General features: G+C 49.5%; 3 protein-coding genes across 3 annotated transcripts in view; 1 reads left to right on the top strand and 2 right to left on the bottom strand.

Moving 5' to 3' along the window:
* Positions 1–3,343, bottom strand: part of marchf9 (membrane-associated ring finger (C3HC4) 9) — a gene marked incomplete at both ends in the record, with an annotated part of 27,488 nt that extends 24,145 nt beyond the window's left edge. Inside the window, 2 exons of the mRNA XM_084480266.1 lie at positions 2,353–2,510; positions 3,283–3,343. Coding sequence (XP_084336392.1) covers positions 2,353–2,510; positions 3,283–3,343 — 219 coding nt within the window. The remainder of the gene's footprint in view (positions 1–2,352; positions 2,511–3,282) is intronic.
* A 1,432-nt stretch (positions 3,344–4,775) lies between these two features.
* tspan31 (tetraspanin 31) lies at positions 4,776–19,737 on the bottom strand. The gene is made up of 6 exons (XM_084479170.1): positions 19,576–19,737; positions 17,618–17,785; positions 14,809–14,889; positions 13,452–13,592; positions 6,708–6,815; positions 4,776–5,376 (listed from the first exon to the last, which is right to left on the bottom strand). Exons 1-6 carry the CDS (start codon positions 19,636–19,638, stop codon positions 5,302–5,304), a joined length of 636 nt encoding a protein of 211 aa, XP_084335296.1. The 5' UTR covers positions 19,639–19,737; the 3' UTR covers positions 4,776–5,301.
* Positions 19,738–22,442: 2,705 nt separating this feature from the next.
* agap2 (ArfGAP with GTPase domain, ankyrin repeat and PH domain 2) overlaps positions 22,443–24,721 on the top strand; it is a 32,020-nt gene continuing 29,741 nt past the window's right edge. The window contains 1 exon segment of the mRNA XM_084479075.1: positions 22,443–22,708. Within this exon segment, the coding sequence (XP_084335201.1) occupies positions 22,546–22,708 (163 nt within the window). The 5' untranslated portion in view covers positions 22,443–22,545.

Raw genomic sequence — 24,721 nt, 5'->3', positions numbered from 1 at the left:
GGGCTGGTTGAAGCAGCCTCACGGCGTGTCTGATTGGACCCTGGGGCCGGGGAGGCTGCACACCTGTTGCACGTTGAGTCATCAGTGAGCACAGATGAAACCAGCCGCCACCGCACGAGCTCAGAGCTCCTGCATGGCAGGTTCATCACCACACCTTCACCAATAAAGCAGCTGAAACAGCCCCGCCCTGTGGGTGCTTGGTCTGCACCACAGCCTGTGACCTCTAGGGGGAGTGTGCTCCACCTCTTTTGTTGTTTCATACGTGAACACGTGAGCGCCGAAGGTGATCAGCAAAACTGTCTGATTGGTGCTTATTATTTCCTATATATAAAACCTTTGGAAAGAGGTGCGTGGGCGCAATGAATAGTATAAAAATACACCATACTATACAACTGTGTTCATAGTTATGTCTGAGATGTCTGTATATTTAGAGCATGACGTATCTGCTCATAGTATGTACAGTTGGAACAAGCCCCCTCCTCCTGGAAACCTTTATCCACCCCTCTGTCTCTCACCCCTCCTCTGCCACAGGGGAACCTCCCACTGACCATTAAGGAATTGATCTTTGTAGAAACATCCGTCAGAGAAGGGCTTTCTCCTTTCTCCTTTTTTCTCTGAGACATTTCATTTCCAGCTCAGGAGGATGGAGGAAGCAGCCCGCTCTGGACATTGTTACCACGGTTACTGGTTCATCTCAGCCTGGGGCACATGTAAGAAGTTTACATGCAGGCAAAGATGAAAGCAACCATAGCAAGTTTACCGCCCTTGTAAATGTATTTAAGGTGGGGCCTTGTGGAGCCACGGCCGGCCCAGGTGATGCCCTTTGTACCTGTAGCAGTAGAGGGCTTCACCAGGTGATGCTCTTTGTACCTGTAGCAGTAGAGGGCTTCACCAGGTGATGCCCTTTGTACCTGTAGCAGTAGAGGGCTTCACCAGGTGATGCCCTTTGTACCTGTAGCAGTAGAGGGCTTCACCAGGTGATGCCCTTTGTACCTGTAGCAGTAGAGGGCTTCACCAGGTGATTCCCTTTGTACCTGTAGCAGTAGAGGGCTTCACCAGGTGATGCCCTTTGTACCTGTAGCAGTAGAGGGCTTCACCAGGTGATGCCCTTTGTACCTGTAGCAGTAGAGGGCTTCACCAGGTGATGCTCTTTGTACCTGTAGCAGTAGAGGGCTTCACCAGGTGATGCTCTTTGTACCTGTAGCAGTAGAGGGCTTCACCAGGTGATGCCCTTTGTACCTGTAGCAGTAGAGGGCTTCACCAGGTGATGCTCTTTGTACCTGTAGCAGTAGAGGGCTTCACCAGGTGATGCCCTTTGTACCTGTAGCAGTAGAGGGCTTCACCAGGTGATGCCCTTTGTACCTGTAGCAGTAGAGGGCTTCACCAGGTGATGCCCTTTGTACCTGTAGCAGTAGAGGGCTTCACCAGGTGATGCCCTTTGTACCTGTAGCAGTAGAGGGCTTCACCAGGTGATGCTCTTTGTACCTGTAGCAGTAGAGGGCTTCACCAGGTGATGCCCTTTGTACCTGTAGCAGTAGAGGGCTTCACCAGGTGATGCCCTTTGTACCTGTAGCAGTAGAGGGCTTCACCAGGTGATGCCCTTTGTACCTGTAGCAGTAGAGGGCTTCACCAGGTGATGCCCTTTGTACCTGTAGCAGTAGAGGGCTTCATGGCTATGAGCAGGACGCGTGTCTCCTGCTGTCTTTAAGAAGACATTATTGATAGGCCATATTGACCTGTTTGTCTCCACCTCACTGATGGGAATGATTCCTCTTCCTGTGGATCCCACTGAGAGAAGCGCTCTAGAGCCATTAGGAACGCCTTCATTCTCCCCGATCGCTGCTTCTGTCAAGCAGATGAAAAAAAGATTTTCCAATGGATGTTGAGGATTGATCTGCCGTGGGAGAGCAAAGTATGTTTGGAGAAATTGTTAACATGTGGAAAATGAATGAAGGATTAGCAGAAACAAAACCTTTGCAGAACATAAGATATCCCATCCTATTTCGTTTACAGGATACCCCCTAAATCCAGTTAAATCAGCGACGTGTGTGTGTGTTATCTTCTAGAATTGTAAATGGTAATGCAGTGACCAGTGCTTCTGTCCTTTCCAGGGCGCGTCCCTGTGTGTAAATGATGCAGTGATTCTGTCTGCACTGATACAACCACGGCTACAAGCAGCTCCACAAACACAACAGGGCTTGAGTGAGGATTTTGTAGCTATAATATGGCTCTATTGAAAAACTGATATCTGAACTGTTCAGTTATATTTTTTCAGCATCCCCATTTTTTCCCCCAACACTGGCCAACGGGATCCTTCAACACATTCATGTGTTCATAATTCACCCTAGATACAGAACAGAATGATGTTTCTTCTTGGCCTGCTGAGCTGAGCGTGGAGCTGGGAGGCTGTGTGGGTCCAGCGGACAGATGGCCCTCGTTGGTGCTGGGGCTCCTCAGCTCCTCCTCCTCCACATAGGGCCCACAGGGGGCCGGGCGCGGCCCCGGACCCGCTGCCAGGGGAGCGGACACACGCTCATCCCTGGTGCAATATCCAACCCCGTGGAAATAATCTCAGGACCCAAAGGCCCCTGATTGGCGGTAGCAGGTGCATTTCATTTAAAACAAAGGCCCCCCTGCTGGGGGGTGGGCGCTGTGTGCCAGGAGGGGGGCCGTCTAGCCAGGAACACGCCTCCCCTTGCTCCGACATACGTGACGCGACAGCCTCCCATTGGCCATTCAAGACAAAGGAAGAGTGTGCCTCTTTGTCTTATTTTTGGAGCTCTCTTTTGAGAGCTTTAAGGTATTAAGGTACCTTCATTATACGTGACGACGTTCGTCCCCCCACACACAGCACTCCGCCCCCTGGAGGCTCTCCTCCGCGCTGTTCAGCGGGATGCTGGCCCAGCTTGTCAATTAAATCATTTCCACAACTAGCCGATTCATTTTTGATTAGTTCTGGACGCGCTCAATTCCACCCGTTCTGTTGGTGGCAACATGTTCCTCCATTGGACCGTGCATTAGATTCACCAGGTAAAACCTGACCGCAAAATGACAGTCCAAGAGCCTAGACGTCTGAGGTGGACTCAGAAATGCTTCACACTGCCACCATGTGGTGAACAAGAATTCTGTGTTGCCATTATCCAATATTATATATTTCAATATAAAATCAGCTGGTATCAATGTAGTGGTGGTTTAGAACTCAACTTTTACCCAAGCAGTCATAGACATCTAAATAGCCGTATCTATAAATAAATTGTTGTTCTGCAATTAGCACATTTATACCTGCACTCCCACACTGGTTATGGTGGAAGGTGCTCTGGTAGTAGCTGATAAATGAACACATTAAGAATCCAATGAGGTTTCATTTATTTTGAAAATTAAGACAAAAATGAAACCAAGACAGTACAATTTGACAGACTTTGAGAATGTGTGCTGTATGGTATGATTTATCACTAATCAAATGTTAAAAAGCTATCTGAAATTGCAATAACCTCAAACAAACATATGCAGGTTCACACACAGGCCATTTGATGTGAAGTGTCACTGAAAAGCCTAAAGATGGAATATACAAGCAATCATTTCTCAACGGGAAAGTGTTTCACTGGAAAACAACAAATAATTACATAGTAAGTACAAATCTTAAAATCAAAACATTGTAACCTAATGTGCATGATCAGCACTTAAATAGATTCAGCAAATACATCAATGTTTTCACAAGTATTTTAACACTGTTTAAAGAATGGCAATAGTTAACATGTATTTGCGAAAAAAGACTAAAGTAATTAAAAAAAAGAAAGGATATCAGCAGTGCGACCAATGTACTGAAGCAGAGTTAACAGAATAGCACAATTTTATTGTCTATGAACCCAATGAACCGATGAATTTAAATCAACAGCACCACCCAAACTCCTCCTCTGTCTTCCAGTTTCATAAGAAGGGACGCTGTTACCAGGACTGTACGCTAAGCAGACCTTAAAGGAACATAGACATACAAAGGATGGATAGTTCTCCTCAGCGCCTCCTACTGGATGGTGGACCACAGGCTAAACCCAACATGAGTTCATCAACTATACAAAACACTATGTACAAGATGGAGGTGGGCGTCCCTTGGTAGTCCACTGACCGGGACTGTTTCACTTAGTTGGCTCAGTTTCACAAGTTCAGAAAGAACCCGGTTTCCACTCACATTACCAAGCTACCAAAACCCCAAATAAATCCCAGCATTCCTGGCTTCAGCACATCTGAAAACTATCAATAAACCGCATCCACACAGGTTAATAAATTACTTCACACGCATGATGATGACCCTCCATCCTTCAAAAGCTCTGTCCCATCGATACCTCAATCATAGACCTCCCCACCCCTACCGTCATCATAGACCGCCCCACCCCTACGTCATCGTAGACCGCCCCACCCCTACGTCATCATAGACCGCCCCACCCCTACGTCATCATAGACCGCCCCACCCCTACGTCATCATAGACCGCCCCACCCCTACGTCATCGTAGACCGCCCCACCCCTACGTCATCATAGACCGCCCCACCCCTACGTCATCATAGACCGCCCCACCCCTACGTCATCATAGACCGCCCCACCCCTACGTCATCATAGACCGCCCCACCCCTACGTCATCATAGACCGCCCCACCCCTACGTCATCATAGACCGCCCCACCCCTACGTAATCGTAGCCCGCCCCACCCCTACGTCATCATAGACCGCCCCACCCCTACGTCATCATAGACCGCCCCACCCCTACGTCATCATAGACCTCCCCACCCCTACGTCATTGTAGGCCGTGACACACAGGTACAGACCGACCCCTACGTCATTATTAGACATGCAGGCAGCAGGAAGCTGGAGACTGACTGCAGAAGGTATACCAGTATACCAGTTAGTAGAAGAGAAGACACAGGATCACGTTGGCAAAGGAAATGCAACTGTGGCAAATAAAGGGGTGTGGGGCACGTATGTACAAGGACACATGCAGTCAAGGCCAGACCCTACAGAGAGCTGCACCGGGACCTCCGCCACTCAGACCAAGGTGGCGTCTGGACACCACCACCAGGGAAGACGTCTCCGTGTCACGCCGAGTATCCCAGGATCCTCAGACTCAATGTATGGGAATTTGGCACAAAACCAAAGGGAAAGGCAATGTTGAAGAAAGGTGATTACATCCAGCGGCGACGGGCCACAGTGCTGGTGGTTTGTGACGCCCAGGGGAGGTCTGCCTACAGAGGGATTCTACGTGTACCAGTGGACCTACGGACTGACGGTGGCGCGGGGCGGAGGGAGGGCTCCACTATAGGAAGGCACTGGGGTTGGCCCGCGGGTCCTTCTGGTTCCGGTAGCGGACCGCCAGCCACACGCCCAGGATCTGGAGGAGGAAGACAGCGGCGCTTATCAAACACCTCTTCCCCCCCAAGCAGTCAGACAACAGCCAACAGCTGGAGGAGTCCACGACCCCCAGACCAACCCCACGCACTGCACTGAATATTAAAATAAAACATCTGTCATTTGCACAGCATTTTTGCACTAGAATCAACGGTGGCTTGTGCCACTACCTCTGGAACACTTTACAGCTGATCATTATGCACATTACCACTGTTTTAGTCTCTTATTATTATTTATTATTGTGATCTATGCAGCAACTTATTTTTACAGATTTTTATTTGTACTCATCTTTATTTACTTTATCTTGTGTTGTTGCTGCTATGTGGCGGCCTAAGAACTGTACTCTCGTGTGCTTGTACAATAAGATGTGACTGTGACTTTGTGACCCTGACCCAGCACAACGTGTAGACCCCCAGCCCCCCCCTCAGTGTGGCCCCCCCCCCTCAGTGTGGCCCCCCCCTCAGTGTGGCCCCCAACCCCCCCTCAGTGTGGCCCCCAGCCCCCCCTCAGTGTGGCCCCCCCCTCAGTGTGGCCCCCAACCCCCCCTCAGTGTGGCCCCCAGCCCCCCTCAGTGTGGCCCCTCAGTGTGGCCCCCCCTCAGTGTGGCCCCCAGCCCCCCCTCAGTGTGGCCCCTCAGTGTGGCCCCCCCTCAGTGTGGCCCCCCCTCAGTGTGGCCCCCAGCCCCCCCTCAGTGTGGCCCCCAACCCCCCCTCAGTGTGGCCCCCAGCCCCCCCTCAGTGTGGCCCCCCCTCAGTGTGGCCCCCCCTCAGTGTGGCCCCCAGCCCCCCCTCAGTGTGGCCCCCAACCCCCCCTCAGTGTGGCCCCCAGCCCCCCTCAGTGTGGCCCCTCAGTGTGGCCCCCCCTCAGTGTGGCCCCCCCTCAGTGTGGCCCCCAGCCCCCCCTCAGTGTGGCCCCCCCTCAGTGTGGCCCCCCCCTCAGTGTGACCCCCAGCCCCCCCTCAGTGTGGCCCCCAGCCCCCCCTCAGTGTGGCCCCCCCTCAGTGTGGCCCCCCCTCAGTATGACCCCCAGCCCCCCCTCAGTGTGGCCCCCCCTCAGTGTGGCCCCCCCTCAGTGTGGCCCCCCCTCAGTATGACCCCCAGCCCCCCCTCAGTGTGGCCCCCCCTCAGTGTGGCCCCCCCTCAGTGTGGCCCCCCCCTCAGTGTGGCCCCCCCTCAGTGTGCCCCCCCCTCAGTGTGGCCCCCCCTCAGTGTGGCCCCCCCTCAGTATGACCCCCAGCCCCCCCTCAGTGTGGCCCCCCCCTCAGTGTGGCCCCCCCTCAGTGTGGCCCCCCCTCAGTGTGGCCCCCCCTCTGACCTCGGTGAAGCTGAAGAAGAGGCCCACCCCGCCCAGGATCTTCAGCACCTCGTTGGCGTGGTCCAGCATCATGTTCCCGCACTGCGAGCAGCTGGTCTTCTTACAGGTCTGAGGACGAGAACCCAATCAGTGCTCAGGGTCTGGGGTCAAGGGTCAACAGGGGCGTAGCCACGGCAATACAATGGAAAATAAACAACAAAACTGAATCATTTTAAATCCTGAAAGACATCAACAGACTGTCTAACTTAACATGTGCGGTGAAATAATATGATGACATCATCACATTGTCCCTGTTTAAGACTCTAACCTGAGTCAATGCACATTGGCACTCTTTGATTGCAAAAAGTCCTTGTTTGCAGAAAAGGAGGTCCCTTGTTAAGGACTAGGCCCTGGTGTCCTCAGGTCCCTTAAGGACTAGGCCCTGGTGTCCTCAGGTCCCTTGTTAAGGACTAGGCCCTGGTGTCCTCAGGTCCCTTAAGGACTAGGCCCTGGTGTTCTCAGGTCCCTTAAGGACTAGGCCCTGGTGTTCTCAGGTCCCTTGTTAAGGACTAGGCCCTGGTGTTCTCAGGTCCCTTAAGGACTAGGCCCTGGTGTTCTCAGGTCCCTTGTTAAGGACTAGGCCCTGGTGTCCTCAGGTCCCTTAAGGACTAGGCCCTGGTGTTCTCAGGTCCCTTGTTAAGGACTAGGCCCTGGTGTTCTCAGGTCCCTTAAGGACTAGGTCCTGGTGTTCTCAGGTCCCTTGTTAAGGACTAGGCCCTGGTGTTCTCAGGTCCCTTGTTAAGGACTAGGCCCTGGTGTTCTCAGGTCCCTTGTTAAGGACTAGGCCCTGGTGTTCTCAGGTCCCTTAAGGACTAGGCCCTGGTGTTCTCAGGTCCCTTGTTAAGGACTAGGCCCTGGTGTTCTCAGGTCCCTTGTTAAGGACTAGGCCCTGGTGTTCTCAGGTCCCTTGTTAAGGACTAGGCCCTGGTGTCCTCAGGTCCCTTGTTAAGGACTAGGCCCTGGTGTTCTCAGGTCCCTTAAGGACTAGGCCCTGGTGTTCTCAGGTCCCTTAAGGACTAGGCCCTGGTGTTCTCAGGTCCCTTGTTAAGGACTAGGCCCTGGTGTTCTCAGGTCCCTTGTTAAGGACTAGGCCCTGGTGTTCTCAGGTCCCTTAAGGACTAGGCCCTGGTGTTCTCAGGTCCCTTAAGGACTAGGCCCTGGTGTTCTCAGGTCCCTTAAGGACTAGGCCCTGGTGTCCTCAGGTCCCTTAAGGACTAGGCCCTGGTGTTCTCAGGTCCGTTGTTAAGGACTAGGTCCTGGTGTTCTCAGGTCCCTTGTTAAGGACTAGGCCCTGGTGTTCTCAGGTCCCTTGTTAAGGACTAGGCCCTGGTGTTCTCAGGTCCCTTGTTAAGGACTAGGCCCTGGTGTTCTCAGGTCCCTTAAGGACTAGGCCCTGGTGTCCTCAGGTCCCTTAAGGACTAGGCCCTGGTGTTCTCAGGTCCCTTGTTAAGGACTAGGCCCTGGTGTTCTCAGGTCCCTTGTTAAGGACTAGGCCCTGGTGTTCTCAGGTCCCTTGTTAAGGACTAGGCCCTGGTGTTCTCAGGTCCCTTAAGGACTAGGCCCTGGTGTTCTCAGGTCCCTTGTTAAGGACTAGGCCCTGGTGTTCTCAGGTCCCTTAAGGACTAGGCCCTGGTGTTCTCAGGTCCCTTGTTAAGGACTAGGCCCTGGTGTTCTCAGGTCCCTTGTTAAGGACTAGGCCCTGGTGTTCTCAGGTCCCTTGTTAAGGACTAGGCCCTGGTGTCCTCAGGTCCCTTGTTAAGGACTAGGCCCTGGTGTTCTCAGGTCCCTTGTTAAGGACTAGGCCCTGGTGTTCTCAGGTCCCTTGTTAAGGACTAGGCCCTGGTGTTCTCAGGTCCCTTGTTAAGGACTAGGCCCTGGTGTTCTCAGGTCCCTTGTTAAGGACTAGGCCCTGGTGTTCTCAGGTCCCTTAAGGACTAGGCCCTGGTGTTCTCAGGTCCCTTGTTAAGGACTAGGCCCTGGTGTTCTCAGGTCCCTTGTTAAGGACTAGGCCCTGGTGTTCTCAGGTCCCTTGTTAAGGACTAGGCCCTGGTGTTCTCAGGTCCCTTGTTAAGGACTAGGCCCTGGTGTTCTCAGGTCCCTTGTTAAGGACTAGGCCCTGGTGTTCTCAGGTCCCTTAAGGACTAGGCCCTGGTGTTCTCAGGTCCCTTGTTAAGGACTAGGCCCTGGTGTTCTCAGGTCCCTTGTTAAGGACTAGGCCCTGGTGTTCTCAGGTCCCTTGTTAAGGACTAGGCCCTGGTGTTCTCAGGTCCCTTAAGGACTAGGCCCTGGTGTTCTCAGGTCCCTTGTTAAGGACTAGGCCCTGGTGTTCTCAGGTCCCTTAAGGACTAGGCCCTGGTGTCCTCAGGTCCCTTGTTAAGGACTAGGCCCTGGTGTCCTCAGGTCCCTTGTTAAGGACTAGGCCCTGGTGTTCTCAGGTCCCTTAAGGACTAGGCCCTGGTGTTCTCAGGTCCCTTGTTAAGGACTAGGCCCTGGTGTTCTCAGGTCCCTTGTTAAGGACTAGGCCCTGGTGTTCTCAGGTCCCTTAAGGACTAGGCCCTGGTGTTCTCAGGTCCCTTGTTAAGGACTAGGCCCTGGTGTTCTCAGGTCCCTTGTTAAGGACTAGGCCCTGGTGTTCTCAGGTCCCTTGTTAAGGACTAGGCCCTGGTGTTCTCAGGTCCCTTAAGGACTAGGCCCTGGTGTCCTCAGGTCCCTTAAGGACTAGGCCCTGGTGTTCTCAGGTCCCTTAAGGACTAGGCCCTGGTGTTCTCAGGTCCCTTAAGGACTAGGCCCTGGTGTTCTCAGGTCCCTTAAGGACTAGGCCCTGGTGTTCTCAGGTCCCTTAAGGACTAGGCCCTGGTGTTCTCAGGTCCCTTAAGGACTAGGCCCTGGTGTCCTCAGGTCCCTTGTTAAGGACTAGGCCCTGGTGTTCTCAGGTCCCTTAAGGACTAGGCCCTGGTGTTCTCAGGTCCCTTGTTAAGGACTAGGCCCTGGTGTCCTCAGGTCCCTTGTTAAGGACTAGGCCCTGGTGTTCTCAGGTCCCTTAAGGACTAGGCCCTGGTGTTCTCAGGTCCCTTAAGGACTAGGCCCTGGTGTTCTCAGGTCCCTTGTTAAGGACTAGGCCCTGGTGTTCTCAGGTCCCTTAAGGACTAGGCCCTGGTGTCCTCAGGTCCCTTGTTAAGGACTAGGCCCTGGTGTCCTCAGGTCCCTTGTTAAGGACTAGGCCCTGGTGTTCTCAGGTCCCTTAAGGACTAGGCCCTGGTGTTCTCAGGTCCCTTGTTAAGGACTAGGCCCTGGTGTCCTCAGGTCCCTTGTTAAGGACTAGGCCCTGGTGTTCTCAGGTCCCTTGTTAAGGACTAGGCCCTGGTGTTCTCAGGTCCCTTGTTAAGGACTAGGTCCTGGTGTTCTCAGGTCCCTTGTTAAGGACTAGGCCCTGGTGTTCTCAGGTCCCTTGTTAAGGACTAGGCCCTGGTGTTCTCAGGTCCCTTGTTAAGGACTAGGCCCTGGTGTTCTCAGGTCCCTTGTTAAGGACTAGGCCCTGGTGTTCTCAGGTCCCTTAAGGACTAGGCCCTGGTGTCCTCAGGTCCCTTGTTAAGGACTAGGCCCTGGTGTTCTCAGGTCCCTTGTTAAGGACTAGGCCCTGGTGTTCTCAGGTCCCTTGTTAAGGACTAGGCCCTGGTGTTCTCAGGTCCCTTGTTAAGGACTAGGCCCTGGTGTTCTCAGGTCCCTTGTTAAGGACTAGGCCCTGGTGTTCTCAGGTCCCTTGTTAAGGACTAGGCCCTGGTGTTCTCAGGTCCCTTAAGGACTAGGCCCTGGTGTTCTCAGGTCCCTTAAGGACTAGGCCCTGGTGTTCTCAGGTCCCTTAAGGACTAGGCCCTGGTGTTCTCAGGTCCCTTGTTAAGGACTAGGCCCTGGTGTTCTCAGGTCCCTTGTTAAGGACTAGGCCCTGGTGTTCTCAGGTCCCTTAAGGACTAGGCCCTGGTGTTCTCAGGTCCCTTGTTAAGGACTAGGCCCTGGTGTCCTCAGGTCCCTTGTTAAGGACTAGGCCCTGGTGTTCTCAGGTCCCTTAAGGACTAGGCCCTGGTGTTCTCAGGTCCCTTGTTAAGGACTAGGCCCTGGTGTCCTCAGGTCCCTTGTTAAGGACTAGGCCCTGGTGTTCTCAGGTCCCTTGTTAAGGACTAGGCCCTGGTGTTCTCAGGTCCCTTAAGGACTAGGCCCTGGTGTTCTCAGGTCCCTTAAGGACTAGGCCCTGGTGTTCTCAGGTCCCTTAAGGACTAGGCCCTGGTGTTCTCAGGTCCCTTAAGGACTAGGCCCTGGTGTCCTCAGGTCCCTTGTTAAGGACTAGGCCCTGGTGTTCTCAGGTCCCTTAAGGACTAGGCCCTGGTGTTCTCAGGTCCCTTAAGGACTAGGCCCTGGTGTCCTCAGGTCCCTTGTTAAGGACTAGGCCCTGGTGTTCTCAGGTCCCTTAAGGACTAGGCCCTGGTGTTCTCAGGTCCCTTAAGGACTAGGCCCTGGTGTTCTCAGGTCCCTTAAGGACTAGGCCCTGGTGTTCTCAGGTCCCTTAAGGACTAGGCCCTGGTGTTCTCAGGTCCCTTGTTAAGGACTAGGCCCTGGTGTCCTCAGGTCCCTTGTTAAGGACTAGGCCCTGGTGTTCTCAGGTCCCTTGTTAAGGACTAGGCCCTGGTGTCCTCAGGTCCCTTGTTAAGGACTAGGCCCTGGTGTCCTCAGGTCCCTTGTTAAGGACTAGGCCCTGGTGTTCTCAGGTCCCTTAAGGACTAGGTCCTGGTGTTCTCAGGTCCCTTGTTAAGGACTAGGCCCTGGTGTTCTCAGGTCCCTTGTTAAGGACTAGGCCCTGGTGTTCTCAGGTCCCTTGTTAAGGACTAGGCCCTGGTGTCCTCAGGTCCCTTGTTAAGGACTAGGCCCTGGTGTTCTCAGGTCCCTTGTTAAGGACTAGGCCCTGGTGTCCTCAGGTCCCTTAAGGACTAGGCCCTGGTGTTCTCAGGTCCCTTGTTAAGGACTAGGCCCTGGTGTTCTCAGGTCCCTTGTTAAGGACTAGGCCCTGGTGTTCTCAGGTCCCTTGTTAAGGACTAGGCCCTGGTGTTCTCAGGTCCCTTGTTAAGGACTAGGCCCTGGTGTTCTCAGGTCCCTTAAGGACTAGGCCCTGGTGTTCTCAGGTCCCTTAAGGACTAGGCCCTGGTGTTCTCAGGTCCCTTAAGGACTAGGCCCTGGTGTTCTCAGGTCCCTTAAGGACTAGGCCCTGGTGTTCTCAGGTCCCTTAAGGACTAGGCCCTGGTGTTCTCAGGTCCCTTGTTAAGGACTAGGCCCTGGTGTTCTCAGGTCCCTTAAGGACTAGGCCCTGGTGTTCTCAGGTCCCTTAAGGACTAGGCCCTGGTGTTCTCAGGTCCCTTAAGGACTAGGCCCTGGTGTTCTCAGGTCCCTTGTTAAGGACTAGGCCCTGGTGTTCTCAGGTCCCTTAAGGACTAGGCCCTGGTGTTCTCAGGTCCCTTAAGGACTAGGCCCTGGTGTTCTCAGGTCCCTTGTTAAGGACTAGGCCCTGGTGTTCTCAGGTCCCTTAAGGACTAGGCCCTGGTGTTCTCAGGTCCCTTGTTAAGGACTAGGCCCTGGTGTTCTCAGGTCCCTTGTTAAGGACTAGGCCCTGGTGTCCTCAGGTCCCTTAAGGACTAGGCCCTGGTGTCCTCAGGTCCCTTGTTAAGGACTAGGCCCTGGTGTCCTCAGGTCCCTTAAGGACTAGGCCCTGGTGTTCTCAGGTCCCTTAAGGACTAGGCCCTGGTGTTCTCAGGTCCCTTGTTAAGGACTAGGCCCTGGTGTTCTCAGGTCCCTTGTTAAGGACTAGGCCCTGGTGTTCTCAGGTCCCTTAAGGACTAGGCCCTGGTGTTCTCAGGTCCCTTAAGGACTAGGCCCTGGTGTTCTCAGGTCCCTTGTTAAGGACTAGGCCCTGGTGTTCTCAGGTCCCTTAAGGACTAGGCCCTGGTGTTCTCAGGTCCCTTGTTAAGGACTAGGCCCTGGTGTTCTCAGGTCCCTTGTTAAGGACTAGGCCCTGGTGTTCTCAGGTCCCTTAAGGACTAGGCCCTGGTGTCCTCAGGTCCCTTAAGGACTAGGCCCTGGTGTTCTCAGGTCCCTTGTTAAGGACTAGGCCCTGGTGTCCTCAGGTCCCTTGTTAAGGACTAGGCCCTGGTGTTCTCAGGTCCCTTGTTAAGGACTAGGCCCTGGTGTTCTCAGGTCCCTTGTTAAGGACTAGGCCCTGGTGTTCTCAGGTCCCTTAAGGACTAGGCCCTGGTGTTCTCAGGTCCCTTAAGGACTAGGCCCTGGTGTTCTCAGGTCCCTTAAGGACTAGGCCCTGGTGTTCTCAGGTCCCTTGTTAAGGACTAGGCCCTGGTGTTCTCAGATCCCTTGTTAAGGACTAGGCCCTGGTGTCCTCAGGTCCCTTAAGGACTAGGCCCTGGTGTTCTCAGGTCCCTTGTTAAGGACTAGGCCCTGGTGTTCTCAGATCCCTTGTTAAGGACTAGGCCCTGGTGTTCTCAGATCCCTTGTTAAGGACTAGGCCCTGGTGTTCTCAGGTCCCTTAAGGACTAGGCCCTGGTGTTCTCAGGTCCCTTGTTAAGGACTAGGCCCTGGTGTCCTCAGGTCCCTTGTTAAGGACTAGGCCCTGGTGTTCTGAGGACGGCGTGGCCGGGGGGGGCAGCTCACCGCGTTGCAGGTGGACACGTCCAGCTCAAACTGTGCGCGGGTGGCGTTGGTGTTGAGCAGGCCGCAGCAGTTGAGCTTGTCCTCCAGCTCCACCTTGGTCTTGTTGTGCAGCATCCCCCAGGCCGAGTTGAGCAGGGTCTCCTGCGCCAGGACACACCGCGTCACGCCTCAGAGGGCCGTCCTGCTCTGGACTCCTCCCTGTGCGTTAGATTGTCTGATGCCGTATGCACGCGTACGCACACGTCTGCTAAACTAGAACAATCTAAGTCCGAGCCAGGGGGTATTCGCGCCCACCGAGAACTAGGGGTGGGAAATATAATCGATTCTTCGATGCATCGCGATTCTCTCTAGAACGATTACGTCTCGATGCAGATAAGTTAATAATTGGAATAAAAAAAAAAAAGAAATCTTTATTTTTTTTAATTAAATTTGTTGGCCTGCTGCAGAGCGCTACAGGAAACTCCTTTCTGCCTGCGGGTTCTACCTTGTCTAATATAAAATATAAGTTTCATCACAAGGGTGTGTGATGTTCCCATAGCATACCTTGTCTAATATAAAATATTAGACAAGGTAATTCATCTGTTGATTGTCTTTAATGATCATCACAAAAGTAGGAAGTGATTAGCAAACTCTGAGAAGCAAACTCAGATATATATAGATATATATATATATATCTATATATCTATATATATATATATATATATGAAAATCATGCATCTGAATCTGAATGGAATCGTGAGGTGCCAAGAGATTCCCACCCCTACGGAGAACGCCCTCAATAAGTGTGTGAAAGACCTCGTTTGCACTCAGACTTTACTCCCGTAACAGTGTGACTTCAGACTGCAGTGGACGGGCTGACGTGCAGAAGTCCCGCCTCCTGTCTACAGTCTACCCGCATTATTTACAACTTCTCGGGGGTGTGAATTTGCCGACACACGCGCAAGTGTTCGACCAGTGGGCGTGCTGACCAATCACAGCAGACTGGGCTACTCGGGAGGCGGGCCTTAATGTGACATGATTCAAAACCAAACGTGTTTGAAAGACACTGAATTTGGTTTTAAAGAAATTAACAGTGTGAGAATATTAAGGGATATTTCTAACATACAGGCACCCCAAAATAGTACCCCAAAATGCAATCATTAACCCTAAAAAAGCATGATATGGGGTCTTTCAACTCATCTCTGAGTGCAGATAAAAGACATCAACACTAACAGTTTAGCTATGAACTTGATTGATATTTTTTTTGCATTTGTCAAAGTTGAACCATTCATAAATTACATTTTCCCTTTTGTACACTTAAAGATATCTGAAATAAAAAGAGTTGACAGAAGGTAAAAGAGTGAAAGGTGTGTCTGACCTGCTGGCCGCGGTTCATAGCCAGGCAGGAGCAGGACACCCCGAACTGGAACAGGAAGACGATGAAGAGGATGACCATGTACTGGACCACAGTGAAGGAAACCACAGCACCACTGTACTGTACACTGTAAACCTTAAACTGTACACTGTTAAACCTTTAGCTCAAAGAGAGGATGACCATGTACTGGACCACAGTGAAGGAAACCACAGCACCACTGTACTGTACACTGTAAACCTTAAACTGTACACTGTTAAACCTTTAGCTCAAAGAGAGGATTAAAACCACTAAAGGTTAAACTCACTGTACACTGTTAAACCTTTAGCTCAAAGAGAGGATTAAAACCACTAAAGGTTAAACTCACTGTACACTGTTAAACCTTTAGCTAAAGAGAGGATTAAAACCACTAAAGGTTAAACTCACTGTACACTGTTAAACCTTTAGCTCAAAGAGAGGATTAAAACCACTAAAGGTTAAACTCACTGTACACTGTTAAACCTTTAGCTCAAAGAGAGGATTAAAACCACTAAAGGTTAAACTCACTGTACACTGTTAAACCTTTAGCTCAAAGAGAGGATTAAAACCACTAAAGGTTAAACTCACTGTACACTGTTAAACCTTTAGCTCAAAGAGAGGATTAAAACCACTAAAGGTTAAACTCACTGTACACTGTTAAACCTTTAGCTCAAAGAGAGGATTAAAACCACTAAAGGTTAAACTCACTGTACACTGTTAAACCTTTAGCTCAAAGAGAGGATTAAAACCACTAAAGGTTAAACTCACTGTACACTGTTAAACCTTTAGCTCAAAGAGAGGATTAAAACCACTAAAGGTTAAACTCACTGTACACTGTTAAACCTTTAGCTCAAAGAGAGGATTAAAACCACTAAAGGTTAAACTCACTGTACACTGTTAAACCTTTAGCTCAAAGAGAGGATTAAAACCACTAAAGGTTAAACTCACTGTACACTGTTAAACCTTTATCTCAAGAAGAGGATTAAAACCACTAAAGGTTAAACTCACTGTACACTTAAACCTTTAGCTCAAAGAGAGGATTAAAACCACTAAAGGTTAAACTCACTGTACACTGTTAAACCTTTAGCTCAAAGAGAGGATTAAACCACTAAAGGTTAAACTCACTGTACACTGTTAAACCTTTAGCTCAAAGAGAGGATTAAAACCACTAAAGGTTAAACTCACTGTACACTAGGGGTGTGAACGGTTACAAAAAATTGTAAACGGTTACATGAGCCCTTTTTATTCGTGTACACAGTTAACAGTTTTTATTTATTTATTTTTTAAGTGGACTGCAGTCGCACTATATGACCAATGGACCACCACCTCAATTATTGTGCGTCTTAGTTCATGGATTCACCTCAGACGGTTGCGTGGTTCCTCCTCTGTGTCACCTCATGATTAGGCAGACTCTTGACCACCTGAAGGGTTCTAGCTAATATTATGTTGATTGCTTGGCAGATGCACTCCTACAGACCACGCAGTGTACATTTCACTTGGTCTCCTTTCGGGTTTTTTTTCAAAAAACCTCCACGCCGCACTTCGCTGTTTCGTGTCAGCTGCCATCGCAAGTCCAAAGTGAAACTTAGGTGTTACATGACGTAATGCCCGGTGGTCAGTTACCCAACATTTATCACGTGCATTTCTTAGCGCATTAACATTGTCAAAGTGGAACATTTGTAGCTTTATTAATCTCTAAATAAATAGTATGTGTTAATTTTGATTGAAGATTTTTAAAAAATATATTTTTTCGGTTTTCGTTTACTGATTTTTCCTAAACGGTTATGATTTACTAACCGGTTACACGTGTACACGTGTACCCGTTCACACCCCTACTGTACACTGTTAAACCTTTAGCTCAAAGAGAGGATTAAAACCACTAAAGGTTAAACTCACTGTACACTGTTAAACCTTTAGCTCAAAGAGAGGATTAAAACCACTAAAGGTTAAACTCACTGTACACTGTTAAACCTTTAGCTCAAAGAGAGGATTAAAACCACTAAAGGTTAAACTCACTGTACACTGTTAAACCTTTAGCTCAAAGAGAGGATTAAAACCACTAAAGGTTAAACTCACTGTACACTGTTAAACCTTTAGCTCAAAGAGAGGATTAAAACCACTAAAGGTTAAACTCACTGTACACTGTTAAACCTTTAGCTCAAAGAGAGGATTAAAACCACTAAAGGTTAAACTCACTGTACACTGTTAAACCTTTAGCTCAAAGAGAGGATTAAAACCACTAAAGGTTAAACTCACTGTACACTGTTAAACCTTTATCTCAAGAAGAGGATTAAAACCACTAAAGGTTAAACTCACTGTACACTGTTAAACCTTTATCTCAAGAAGAGGATTAAAACCACTAAAGGTTAAACTCACTGTACACTGTTAAACCTTTATCTCAAGAAGAGGATTAAAACCACTAAAGGTTAAACTCACTGTACACTGTTAAACCTTTATCTCAAGAAGAGGATTAAAACCACTAAAGGTTACAGCTTCACAACCTCATGTTTGGTCCGCTGTCCCCTGTTTTTTACATCAGTGATTCCCAACCCGCGGCCCCTGGACCGGAGCCGGCCCCCGGACCGGACCGGAGGCCGGCTCTGGAGAGCTGCTCCGGTCCGGGGGCCCGGCTCGGGTCCTTTTAACAAAAAAGGTTGTGACCCCTGTTTTAGATTACAAAATGAAACATTTTTAACATTTTATGAATTAAAAAAAACATGCAAAAATATCCTATCACCGTCTAATGTCTACAGATGACTTTGTCCCCCGATGGGAGCAGGCTGCGCTTGAAGGATACAAAGAAGAGCATGACCTGGTGGTGGTGGACGGCCCCCACCAGCCCCACCATGGCGATGAGCAGCAGGAAGACGCCCACCGCGATCACCCCCCCGATGATGTGGATGCTGGACACCAGGCCGAAGCCCTTTCCCCAGGCCGCCACCGCGATGAGCAGCAGCCCCACCATCTGAAACACAGCCACCGTCAGGGCCCTGGAGGAGCAGCAGCCCCCCCATCTGAAACACAGCCACCGTCAGGGCCCTGGAGGAGCAGCAGCCCCCCCATCTGAAACACAGCCACCGTCAGGGCCCTGGAGGAGCAGCAGCCCCCCCATCTGAAACACAGCCACCGTCAGGGCCCTGGAGGAGCAGCAGCCCCCCCATCTGAAACACAGCCACCGTCAGGGCCCCAGGAGCAGGATGGCAGACATCAGCCCTCTGACGTCGGAGCAGTACCTGCCACTTAGCTCAAGAGCTTCATCACCCAATCACAACAAGCAAGGTCCGCCTATTGGTTCCACACAGAGATAACATTTAAATCTTAGATTGTTGGTGACATATGGCCTCATATGATGAGCAGTGAAGGTGGAAGCAGGGATGGGGTCACTATGGCAACACTAGGCAGAGTTTTATGATCCGTATTTAAGGCAGAGGCAAAGAGGCGTCTACTAAACTAACTAGGCCGCGTTAAAAACATTTCTTCAAAGACGGGGAAATGCCTTACATCTTGAACAATGAAGTTCAGCACAGTTTCAGACACACACATCCTGGACTAATGCATTTCCGATACATTGGAACAGTAAATAATCGGACATGGAGGAGTACGAATGTGCATGAACTACTTTGGTAGCTCTGCCTCGCTGTATGCAGTGGTCCCCTCAGCCACCCTCCCAGTCAGTCAGGTGATGTGGTACACGTCCTTGTACAGGCATCTGTCTGTGGCCGGGACTCCCATATGCTGACTGGAAAGTGAACCCTGAGCCTGGTCGATAAATCACCTAGTGTCTCCACGTCACCACGACCAGCTAGCCCTTAACTTATGAAGTGACCCTCTGACGTCACAATAGCACAATGTGTTCGGGTTTTCGCCTCGAAATAACATCCGACCATTGTGCGTTAACTCAGCAGTCAGTCACTGACTAGTCACTGACTAGATATCCATAGATCCGCAGTAATGGACCCATGACTACAGGCTGCTCAACAACAACACCTGGTGAAGCTAACAGTCTGAGTGATGTTCTACAGACATCTACATGCCAGGACTAACATGCAGACAGACAGACAGGCAGGCAGACAGACAGACAGACCTGGTGGCTCTCTGTCTGAGCCCTTCATCACCAAGCCCAGCTAGCACCAGGTCGGCTAACGGAGCGCAGGGCTGAGATAGCTACCGTTAGTGCCTAGCCTGCTAGCCTACGAGCTAACGAGCTACCGAGCTAGAGCGACAGGTCATACTCGGGTCCAGTGTGCCTTGCCCTCCGGCAGCACAGCTCCCGACAGAGGACGTGTATACACACACAGTACCTACGGTCATTGGTAAACAGATTGTGGCGGCTTGTGAATAAGGGCAGCATGTATGTGAGGGTCACACTGCATTGTCCTGCTCTGGTTCTGGACCGTTAGCTCCCGGAGTTAGCCTGTGCTGAAGCCGTTAGCTCCCGGAGTTAGCCTGTGCTGAAGCCGTTAGCTCCCGGAGTTAGCCTGTGCTGAAGCCGTTAGCTCCCGGAGTTAGCCTGTGCTGAAGCCGTTAGCTCCCGGAGTTAGCCTGTGCTGAAGCCGTTAGCTCCCGGAGTTAGCCTGTGCTGAAGCCGTTAGCTCCCGGAGTTAGCCTGTGCTGAAGCCGTTAGCTCCCGGAGTTAGCCTGTGCTGAAGCCGTTAGCTCCCGGAGTTAGCCTGTGCTGAAGCCGTTAGCTCCCGGAGTTAGCCTGTGCTGAAGCCGTTAGCTCCCGGAGTTAGCCTGTGCTACAGCAGTACTCACCATGTACACCACATTCAGGGAGCAAAGCGCGTTCTTCGAGCAGGTGAACCCGCCGCACACCATGGTCACGGTCTACCGGTGAGTGATTAAAGGGAGAGTCTTTCTCTGGAGGAGGGAGAGTCCGCACCCAGTCACCAGTCTGTGAGTCAACAACAGTCCGCAAGTCACCAGCCTGATGGGGGGCTGATGACGTCAGCGTGACACATGGATGACGTCACGGAGCGGCTCGACACCACCCATCGGTGATGAATGGGTTCAAAGTGATGAATATGAATATGATATGATCTCTGATGTAGGGGTTCAAACCTATAATGACTGATGTAGGGGTTCAAACCTATAATGACTGATGTAGGGGTTCAAACCTATAATGACTGATGTAGGGGTTCAAACCTATGATTAATCTTTTTTTCTTTTCTTTTCATTGGTTTATTTGACAGGGACCATGCATATTTATGAACATTGTATAAAAAAAACACCATGTAAATATGCCAGAGTTAGTAAAAATAACTACTCACCAGTGGCGGCTGCTGGTCTTTCAAAGAGGGGAAGCTAATTTTCGGCCTACATCATATAAATTGTCAATTTATGTATATGTATTTACATATGAATTTACATATGTATATGTAAATTCTGCATTTCAGGAAATGCTCTGTGACCCTGTCATACCAACTAGCTGTCTTTTCCAGTGACTTGACCAGTGTCCTCTCAATGGCCAGCAGAGCTAGGCTGCTTAAACGGCCTTGGCCCATCGTGTTACGGGTGTAGGACTTGAGCCGCTTTAAACAGGAGAAGCTCCTTTCTACACCTGCAGATGTAGCTCCAATTGTTGCCACTAATGAGAACAGTTTGTAAAGCTGAGGCATTGCACTGTCCATCTCCATGTCTTTAAGGAACACCAAGAAATCACACAGCTTTCCCCTGTCACCCTGCAAGTCCTGATCTGAATACAGGACTTGAAGTTCAGACCTCAGGCTCCCTGAATCAAAGTGATGGCCAACTACCAAAACAATATTAAACTCAAATAAGGAAATGTGGGAATTCTGTTAAACTGAAACAAGGAATTGAGTGTATAAGTGTACGAAATGTACGATGAAAATTGTCTAGCAATTTCGCCAAGCAAATATCAAGAAATAGTTTGCAGTTTGTCTTTCGACTCGCTTGCTAAACCCGCGATGGGACTGAGGACTGAAGAGAGCGCCTGCAACGTTTTATAGTTCAGAATCGCTGTCACTCAAACGGCAACTCAGTCTTTCGAAAACCCTCCAATCATCACGCAGAAGCCCAGCGTCCAGGCCAGCCCACTCCTTCATTCACCCCCAGAGACGCTGAGCGTCCGTGGGCGGGACATAATCGCAGCATTATCCAATGACTGTCGACTTTCGACGCACTAAAAAAAGCTGTTCTATGCAGCCCCATTGAAGTGGATGGACGCTAAGCTTCAACAGGCAAATGCACTGTGACGCTACGGGAATGTATGAGAAGGAAATCGAGTCAGTCGTCCTGCGATAAGCAGCTGATTCTGAACGAACTCGTCTTCGAGATGGACGTGTTCTAACGCATTTTTAGTCAATGAAATGTTAACACAACACTATATACATGGGCGTCACCATAATATAATTGGGGGGGGACACGTCCCCCCCACCCTTGAAAAAAAGTCATTTCGACCCCCCCACATTTGCCATCAAAGATATTAGTGCATGACTGGTCTACTAGTCCAGCATTCTTTCCATCACTTCACAATCAAATCCGTTCCACTTTATCAGTAGGGGGAATACCCACAGAAATCCACTCGCGTTTTTCTGTTTTTTTAACACACAACGCAGCATCACGCACGCATTCAAAACACGCACAGAAGCCGACCGAAGCAAGCTGTTGTTGAGAGTTGGATCAACGACAGCGACACGAGATGGACGTAAGGACTTTTTTTTTCGAAGAGGAAGAGGAAAGTAAAGTAAAGTAAAGTTGCCCAAGTTTTCCATTGAGTGGCCAAACAGCTAAATTGCATTCTTCCATGGCCAAACATGGAGCACAGCCAGCTTTTCTGATAAGAATGTTAGCACCCTCATGAGACATTCTCTGGCATTAGCAATATTCAAAGTCACAAAGATCAAATCTTCGTGCCGAACAGCCACTTTGTTGTATAAAAAACCTAGCCTATATATCATCAAGACATGTAAACGTTTTCAATGGCTGTTAAATTTTATATATATATATATATATATATATATATATATATATATATATAATAATAAAAAAAAAAAAATATATATATATAAATAACATAATAGTAATTGCAGACCATGCCAGCTCCAAGGAAAATCAATGAAAGAGGGAGATCATTTTAAATCTAAAAACATGGTAAAATGAACCAGAATGCGGGAAATTGCATCTACTTCTTTCAATTTTTTTCTGTGGGAGGACCCCCAGACCCCCCGTGAAAATATGTCCCCCCCACTCTCAAATAGCTGATGACGCCCTTGACTATATATTTGACCATTTAATTTTGGAAATTTTAGGGGAAGCTGAGCTTCCCTTGCAGTCTTAGAGAAATCACCACTGCTACTCACTGATGTATGGGTTCAAACATATGATTAATCTCTGATGTAGGGGTTCAAACCTGTTTCAAACTAACTCATTGGGACCTTGAGAAAGTAATCTGAGCTTGGCTGGGCCGATATGGCTCATGCTAGTACTGTAATGCTCATTAAGGTTTCTATTATGGTTACAAAGCGGGAACAGGCCTTTGGAGCGTGCTGGCTCATCGTTTATGAAGCCTGATCAGGCTGCTGCGGGCTGAAGAACCTGTTTTTTTTAATCAGGAAGTTAGTTCATAACCTGTAGGGGAAACAGCTCGCAGCGAGCTGAGCTCTGTGGTCTAGACCAGAGACACGACTGTTGAGGTCTGCATCGCAGTCTCTGCTTTCTTGGGGAAATGCGAAGGGTTTCAAATGGGCTGAAGAAGACATCAGGATGAACAGCAGCAGCAGATCTGTGAACTCGACCGCAATCAGAGCGGAGATCAGGAGGCATGAGTCTGTCCAGGGCTCCATCAACCGCCTGTTTAAACAGTTTGAGAAGGTCGGAGACCCGCAACTGTGCTCCGGTCTGAAGATCTACCTCAGGAGCCTGCAGGGTGAGTCCTCAGTCTGAGAGACTAATCTGATATAGTATTATATTAGATATATTTGAACTGCATATTTAGTTTTGATACACACATTGGGGTTATTTCACAAGCAGTCCCGCCCAGCATTAGAGACAGCCTTAGAGACGGAAGCGTGAGAAAACCATGCTTGAATGTATCCTCTCTACGTGCTTCCTGTCTCAGTTTCACCAGTGTAAACACTGCGCTGGTTAAAGCTGTGTCTCTGGGCAGTGTGTGACATTGTACTAGACTGGCCCTCTGGGCCGGGTGGTTTGAGGTATGAACAACAGGAGCCCTTCCAGTGTCACAGCAGACAGGCCACCGACGGGCGCCTCCTTAGGCAGCCATCGCCATGGTAGCAACATGGAGCCTGCTGTGTTGGCCTGCTTCCGGCCGCTACCTTGCAACATCCCTCAAAGCCACTTCCTTCAGACAAGCACCGTCTCAACATACGTGTCCTCTGTGTTTCTTCATCAAGCCTGAATAGTCATTCCTTATTTTAATATATTTCTACTTTTACGTTAGCCTTTTTTTTTGTGCCAGGACTCGTACTTATGTGTGTGTGTGTGTGTGTGCGTGTGTGTGTGTGTGTGTGTGTGTGTGTGTGTGTGTGTGTGTGTGTGTGTGTGTGTGTGTGTGTGTGTGTGTGTGTGTGTATGTGTGTGTGTGTGTGTGTTTGTTTGATCAGTACTGATACGATCGTAACATAATTACTTGACCTATTTATTACCATAACTTACTGGTTTCCGTTTCCTGATGTACCTGGTGTACTGGTTCTTGAGATCAACAGCTCAGAGGTATTTCTAGTGGATCTGTAAGATCAGTCAGCCTCCCTATTGGTTAAAATCATTCAGTTTAAAAAAACAGAAAACATTTTCAAAATCAAATTTCTTTGAAAATGTAGAGAAGAAAAGGACAGTGTTCAGAAAGCGGAGACACTCCTGGGAGCAAAGAAGGACTTTTAAATTGATATGTGAACGATAACCCCCAACACTGCTTACTGCAGCAGGGGAGAGACGGTAGAGAGAGAACGAAGAAGAGATGATATAGATGATATATGAGATACAGAGCAATACAGAGAGATGAGCTACAGAGAGAAGAGATACAGAGAGATGAGCTACAGAGAGAAGAGATACAGAGAGATGAGATACAGAGAGATACAGAGAGATGAGATACAGAGAGATACAGAGAGATGAGATACAGAGAGATGAGATACAGAGAGATACAGAGAGAAGAGATACAGAGAAGAGATAGAGAGATGAGATACAGAGAGATACAGAGAGAAGAGATACAGAGAGATACAGAGAGATGAGATACAGAGAGATGATATACAAAGAGAAGAGATACAGAGAGATGAGATACAGAGAGATACAGAGAGAAGAGATACAGAGAGAAGAGATACAGAGAGATGATATACAGAGAGATGAGATACAGAGAGATACAGAGAGAAGAGATACAGAGAGAAGAGATACAGAGAGATATAGAGAGAAGAGATACAGAGAGAAGAGATACAGAGAGATGATATACAAAGAGAAGAGATACAGAGAGATGAGATACAGAGATGAGATACAGAGAGATACAGAGAGAAGAGATACAGAGAGATGATATACAGAGAGAAGAGATACAGAGAGAAGAGATACAGAGAGAAGAGATGCAGAGAGATACAAAGAGAAGAGATACAAAGATATGAGAAAGCCACTCACAGTGAAAAGCAAATGAGAAAGTACAAACAGCACAAACAGCCGTTGACTGTCTGACAGCCTCTGGCCGCGTGGGCCAGCCTGAAGGTGTGTCTGTCCGCAAGTGAGGGCTATGTCAGAGAAAGTGTTGGCACGTGTTTATGTGGTGTGTGTGTGTGTGTGTTCACTAGTATTTATTTCTATCACACGTTCAAAGCGAGAGAGACAGAGTGAGACAGAGGCAAATAACGAGAGGATGTGTCTAAAATTATCCCCAGACTGTTGTTATTGGGACTTTTCCTATCCAGTGTGTGTGTGTGGGCGT

This window comes from Micromesistius poutassou (genome assembly GCF_964030765.1).
Source record: "Micromesistius poutassou genome assembly, chromosome: 15".
Lineage (NCBI taxonomy): Eukaryota > Metazoa > Chordata > Actinopteri > Gadiformes > Gadidae > Micromesistius > Micromesistius poutassou.
Note: the sequence above shows the minus strand (reverse complement) of the source record. Positions and strands in the feature narration are given on the sequence as shown.